Source organism: Cryptomeria japonica, chromosome 10 (genome assembly GCF_030272615.1).
Source record: "Cryptomeria japonica chromosome 10, Sugi_1.0, whole genome shotgun sequence".
NCBI lineage: Eukaryota > Viridiplantae > Streptophyta > Pinopsida > Cupressales > Cupressaceae > Cryptomeria > Cryptomeria japonica.
In genome coordinates this window covers 774,472,532-774,479,530 of record NC_081414.1, presented here as the reverse complement: position 1 = coordinate 774,479,530, position 6,999 = coordinate 774,472,532, and the positions used below count along the sequence as shown (strand labels likewise).

Genomic DNA, 6,999 nt, shown 5'->3' with positions numbered 1-6,999 from the left:
ATTATTTGTGACTTTGTAAGACAAAAAATAATTAAAAACAAATTTTAACTTAATGTAAATTAAATCTTAAAAGAAGAAGAAGATGATTAGAATAATTTAATAAAAATTAAAATAGAATATCCTAATAAAAGAAGATTAAATTAAAATATATTCTCATCCAAAGAAAATCAAAATAAACGATAGGTTTCTAATTCAAAAATTAAGTACTCTATAATAATTAAAAGTATAATATGACAAATAATTATAAATTAAATGAATTTTAATAATTTTGAATTATTATTTTTAATTTCATTAAAAAACATAAATAACAAAAATAAGATTTTCACTTAATGAAAAATTAATCATTTAAAAAAGTGAAAAATAGCCAATTATTTCTTTTCCACTTTTGAAATTTCAAAAAAATATGGAATGTTCAAATAAAAGAAGATACCATTAAAAGACATTATTATTAAAAGAAAAAATAGTAGATTTTTCTTTTGTACAAAGTCTTTTTTTAATTAATCATATTAAAATACGTCTTTTAGTTTTTTATCATTTTAAAAAAAAATTAATATTAATGTAAATATACGATTGAAATCAATTCAATCATCTTGCGTCCTTCTAGTCAATTTTGAACCATTGATTTCAATAAGTAAGTTGAAAACTTCATATAGGGTATGCCTTCAGCATAATTATAGTGAACTATAGAATAAATTTTAGTGAGACTAAAAAACTATATACGAAACATTAGGCAATGTTTAAAATATTTTCTCTATTGACTTCTCATTGGCCAAATGAACTTTTCTTCATATTTTTAATCAAAAATCATAAAAACTAGTGGCAAAAATTTGAGCAACCAATAAAAAAAGAGAAAAATTGAAGAAAAAATCTATTTAAAAAATCAATGTGCCGCAAACTTTAGGAAAAATAATGTTTTCTTAAATTGACACAGTGGTCGAGAAACAAAGTAATAACAAAAGCCAAAACATTAGTCTCCTACATAGGCAAGGACTAATAAAAAATGATTCCCCATCTTGAAACATTAAGCAATGTTTAAAATATTTTCTTGCTGACTTCTCATTGGTCAGATGAACTTTTCTTCATATTTTTAATCAATAATCATAAAAACCGCAAAAAAAAAAATGAAAAAAAAATCTATTTTATAAATCAAATCAATGTACCGACAGACTTTTTTTAAAAATATCTTTTCTTCAATTGACACAGTTGCAAGGAAGAAAGAAATAACAAAAACGAAAGCATTAGTCTCGACCATAGGCAGGGACTAATAAAATGAATTATATATATATATAGATAGATAGAGGGCAAGTCATATTAGACTTCTAGACGTAAACCATAATGCATTTTTTTAATACATGTTTAATTTGAGACTAATAAATTTCAAATCATCGACATCATCAACTAGCAGTCGTCGATCCGATCAGATTCTGTCCATTATTCTAGTGTATTAGGGGAAAGTAATTGTATAAAGATAATTATTAAATATTTTGAGCAGTGTGAATGTCACAATTTTCGAACTGATGAAAAAATCTAATTAATTTTTTTAGTTTTTAAAATTCAAAGACTCATATAAACTAATATGTTTTACTTTGACAGTGGAAAAAATCCAGTCAAGTCAATCCCACGATTGGAGAAGGATCGAACTTGTATTGGTTGCTTGCAAGTCATAAGTGCAGGGATGTGTGCTTTGACAATGGAATAAATCTTCAGTCGAAGTTAATTCCAGAGATAATAAGAAGAAAATCAAACATGTATAGGCAATCCCAGAAATAAAAAGAGGAGGATCAAACATGTATCTATGTTAATCCCATAAATCAGAGGAACAAACATGTATAGTCAATCTCAGATATAAAAGGAGAAGGGTCAATTTGATTGCTTGCAACTGCAGACCCAATAATCTGTGAGACACCAGTAAGCATCAAATTATGGCAATCCCAATATTATGTATTGTTGCTATATTTATTCAGGCTATGTTTGCTGAGGGAGCGGTGAAGCTAGGGACAAGCCTTAGGCCCTCTGCTTCAGGCCAAGAGCAATCTTGGCAATCCCCGGGCAACAATTTCAGTTTAGGATTTCACCCAAGTGGAGACAGGGGACTCTATGTTGTGGGCATCAGCTTTGCTAGCATCAATGATTCAACTCTAGTATGGACTGCAGGTTTTGATGGAGGAATCGAAGTGGGAGAAGGAGGTTCCTTCACTTTACAGACTGATGGCAATCTAGTTTTAAGCAATGGGACAGCAACAGTCTGGGAGACAAACACATCCAATAAAGGGGTGGCATCTGCAGATATGCGAGATGGTGGGGACTTTGTACTGCAAAACTGCAGTTCAGACATTATTTGGGATACCTTTGCAAATCCTACTGATAGTCTGGTGATTAATCAGAATTTCACTGTGACTCAAAGCCTGCGATCGGGTCCTTACACATTCACCATGCAGGTCAGTGGGAATTTCACGCTGAAATGGAAGAACAACATCACGTACTTGAATGAGGGTACTCCACTAGCTACCACAGCATCTCTCACCAGCCAGGGAATTTTCAAGCTCTCTAATTCTTCAACTGATTCGATCTGGGTGTCTCGGAGCGGAGATTATACCGACAATTCTATCACGGTGCGAAGAATGAAGCTGGAATCAAATGGGAATTTGAAGTCCTATGGATGGATCACGAGTTCAGGGACATGGCAGCGGGGATGGAGTGCTGTGGAAGACCAGTGCAACGTATATGGATGGTGTGGAAATTTTGGGGTTTGTATTTACAATGGTTTAGGTCCATATTGCGCATGCCCATCTGCAGATTTTGATCAGATAGATCCGAATGATGTCACAAAGGGATGCAAGAGGCAAGATGATATAACACAGTGTAGCAATAACCAGAGTATGGTTCCACTGGATCATACAGAATTCTTTTCTTACCCCCCAGAGTCAGAATCAAACTCTGAGATATATTACTTGGGGTTTCCAGATTGTTGGCAGAACTGTCTCAAGAATCCGAGCTGCACTGCATCTACAATCATGGCTGATGGTACAGGCACTTGCAGGATGAAGACCAGCAACTTTACCAGTGCTTATCAAACAGCAAGCATTCGAGCCACTTCTTATGTAAAGGTATGTGGTCAAGGGAGGCCTCTAAGCCCACCTCCTCCTCCTGTCAGTACTGTGAATGAGTTCAGGGAACCTACCGGTGTTGCTAATTACCATTAATATTTTGTAATGAAGTTATCTATATGATTTAGTGTTAGTAATTAGATGTTTAATTAGTTTTGTATTAGTTGGGAGCTTATTTTTTAAAATTAGTTTCTGTTAATATGAAGTTAGTATTTTTAAGAGCTTTTATAAACATGAAGTTTTATGGATTTTTAAATAACGGACAAGCTTAAAATTTTAAACTTCAAAATTTCAAGGTGGTGTTGGTCTTATGATTATTTTTTAAAGAAGGAATACTAAATCTACAATTATGTTAGTTAAATCTTAAAAGATTATTAGTTCTAAAATATTTTGATGAGTTCCATAAACTTCTAATATTTTTCCTAAATGCCTCATTTCATAATGAGATCTTAGTTGTATCCACAGTTATAAAACAGGAATTCCTCAAGCCTTCTTCTTCGGTCAGTTAAAATAAGTCCTATCAAATTATTCTTTTCTTGTGCTGTTTTAAATTGTCACGGTGATCAAATAAAAGAAACTGAACCACATTTTTATTTGAGGCATTCTGTCAAACAGTTCACGTTATTTGTCTGTGTTTCCCCTCTTTTGCATGCATTTCTACCAGGGCACTCGCAAGTACAACATTTGACAAAATTCCTATATCCTTTATGCATGATGGATGTACGTACCCTGTTGCAAACTTTGACACAGGCGGGAGGATGCTGACAAAGATTGTGGAATTTGGTTTTACACCTGCCAATCGCATCTGCTTGGAAGTATCTAAAGCCTTCTTAAAAAATCCATTTCTTGTACAATCCCGCGTTCACTGTAAGTCCTTGAGACCACGTTTCTATGAGGCATTTTATCAAACTGTTCGCGTGCCTAGCCTATACTCCTTATTTGCATGCATGTCAACCAAAACAGTTCCAATTATAATATCTGGAAAGAAATGAATCCTCTTATTTCAATCATGCAATTCCATGGGAGGATATGTAGCAATCACTTTACATTGTTTATTCACGTACACAGTAAATCAGATATGAAAAACATAAATAAGATCAAGACACAAAATACAAGATTTATAGTGGTTCATCATAAAGGCCACATCCACTTTCAAATAGGACAATTTCTTTATTCATAATTATCAGATGAATACATATAGCAGATATATCACATTCTTATATACAAATGTTTAACCCTTTGAATATGAAGAGACAGGGAGAAGAAGAAAGAAATAGCCATGTTTGTTGGATTTCACATCCTCAACAATCTCTCACTTGAAATCCAACCCATACAACCACAAACAATAATATCCCTAACATTTTTCTTCTTAATCTCAAATTGTAAGCTCTGTAAATCTGTTCACAACACTTTGAATTAATCTTCTCACATCAGAATTAATGACAATATCTTTAAACACCTACATGCACACGTCCACTAAACACTGCAATCTTGACTAGTTGACTGTCTCCACATGCTTCATTGCTGCAATAGCATCACTATTAATATCATGTCCTGAAATACACTACAGTCAAGCAGTGCACATTATTCACATTGAAATTCACTGTATTTGTGAAACAAACTTGAATATAAGCATCTCTCACAACCCCAACAATAGCTTCGACTATTTCTATGACAACAGCTTCGACTATTTCTATGACTAGACCTTCCTGTGCTTCTACTGCACTTGCACCGAAATGAGGTATCACTTTTATGTTGTACTAACTTGTTGTCTTTAGCTAGAGATTCTTTTGTAAATACATCAAGTCCAACCAGAGCAGCAACAACATTGTCAAGCGCCCGCACCATAGCATCCTTATCAATAACACTACCTCTAGCAAATTCTGATCCAACCTTCCCAAAGTCCATGACTGCAGGAGTCTTTCCCACTAGTGACACACCCACGTATTTATTCCTCTGCCACCTACCCTGTTTTATAGAAACGCAGGCCTAGGGCACATTCCGAGCCATGGTGACAAGAGCTATGCCGTGCTCTGCAACTACTAACTCAGGTCTTATTTCAAATAGTCCACGAACCCCTTCAAGATACCTACATCTTGCATATGCCACTACAATAGCAGTCCACGAGACCACATTCTTTTTAGCATAAGATCGTTCTTTTTCATCTGCATTCAAAACTTCAGTATTGGACCATCGGTTGCCTCCAGGACAGTGCTATTGAGAAATACATCATTACTCTTATGCTTGGAAGCTAGTGAATTTGAAACCACACGATTGGGTTTTGTCTTTTACCGTTGCAATGTTCTTAAAAAAGCTTCAAAATCATTCACATCACCTATTTGGTCATCCAACATACTCCGCAATAGCTCTTCCAAGTAGCGAGAATAATTGCAGTGAAGTTGTCTGATGGTTCTTTCTCTCGATGGGTTTAAAGACCTTGTTTGTTCATGCCTTCCACATCCATGAAACCAGGGTGCTCCTTGGTGCATAAGGAGCTAGGCACAGCCTGAAGTAAGAACCCCCTGTTTCATTGAAAACCCCTGTTTATCGCACCCTCCCATGATCTTGAGGACATGCTCCTTGAATTCATCTCCCAGGGAAATTGGGAATTGCCGATGGCTTCCGATGAAAGTCTCTTGGCAAAAAGCACGCAGCTTTGCTAAATATTCTGAACTCATCCAATTCGCCAAATATCTATATGCCAATGAAGCCGCAAAGAGCTCATTGATAATCCTTAACAACGCATGAGAAAGCACCCATTTCAGCCACTCTTTCAACTCATCTAGCTGCCTAGCGCTCATTAAGCCATCACATTTGCAAGCTTGCTAATCTCTTCTAGTTGATCTATACCATATTGCATATGTTCCTTGTTAATTCTAAGCTTCATGGAATCTCCTGCTTCTTCGGCCTTTAGGCTTTCCGCCAAACCCACGCTGGTACTTGAAATGGCGCTTGTTAAATAAGAGAAACCTCTATAAGGATCATAACTTTTGTTGTCTTCTTATGCTGGCCATGGCTCCATTGTCTTAAACTCATGAGCAGCGTAGGATCTCTGATCCCCACGAAACGTTCTACTATCATTATCACTGATTGGCCAGTCTATAGCAACAAGATCTTGATGTGTATCCACAAACTTCAAAAACCCGGCATTCTTCCACTTCTAAGGTATCACCTCCATGAGCCCATTAATCATGTCACCAAAATTGGCACTGCGTCTTTCCTCCTCTGCTTCGACTGGCTTTACTTCTCCCTCTGGCTCTGCTATCTTTATTTCTTCGATCTCCACAATAGATTCAACTTGGGTTTCGGTCGCCGGTTCTTTCTCAATACCACCAAGTTATATTCCTTGGAAACCTCTTCCAATATCCCACCCCAACTCATTTCCACTAGTCTAGAGCTCTCCTATCTCACATTGTTTGATACCACTACCAAGTGCTCTATCAAATGTTCGGCCAAAACCATCTATACATGCCATAGCTGTATCAGGAGTGAAGGAAGTAAACCCAACATCCTCGTCTTCATTTTGACTGATCTATAGTTTTCTTATAATTTCATTAATTCTTTTTAATATGATCTTGCTTGCCACAACACCAACAACCACCATCTCTAGGTTTGAATTTTGACCTTCCTCATGATTTCTCGCGATCTCTTTGGCTCTTCCCATTTTCTTCATCCCACCAATGTATATAACACACAAAGGTGGATTGACAAATGTCTTTTTTGTCATTTTTCAAAACACATATTGGTGAGTTTGCATATCCTTAAACCTTGGCAGCCACAACACCTTTCATTTCTAGCATGGTCCATGTCACTGTCAAATTTCAACATACTAAGGAACTCATCAATAATTAAATCAACAACATTATCTAAATGATCCAAAATTCTCTTTCAA

General features: G+C 35.7%; 1 protein-coding gene across 1 annotated transcript; it reads left to right on the top strand.

The window, feature by feature from the left end:
• The first annotated feature begins 1,922 nt into the window (after window positions 1–1,922).
• LOC131058141 (G-type lectin S-receptor-like serine/threonine-protein kinase At1g34300) lies at window positions 1,923–3,203 on the top strand. The gene has a single exon (XM_057992131.2). The coding sequence runs from the start codon at window positions 1,923–1,925 to the stop codon at window positions 3,201–3,203; it is 1,281 nt and encodes a 426-aa protein (XP_057848114.2).
• The last annotated feature ends 3,796 nt before the right edge of the window (window positions 3,204–6,999 follow it).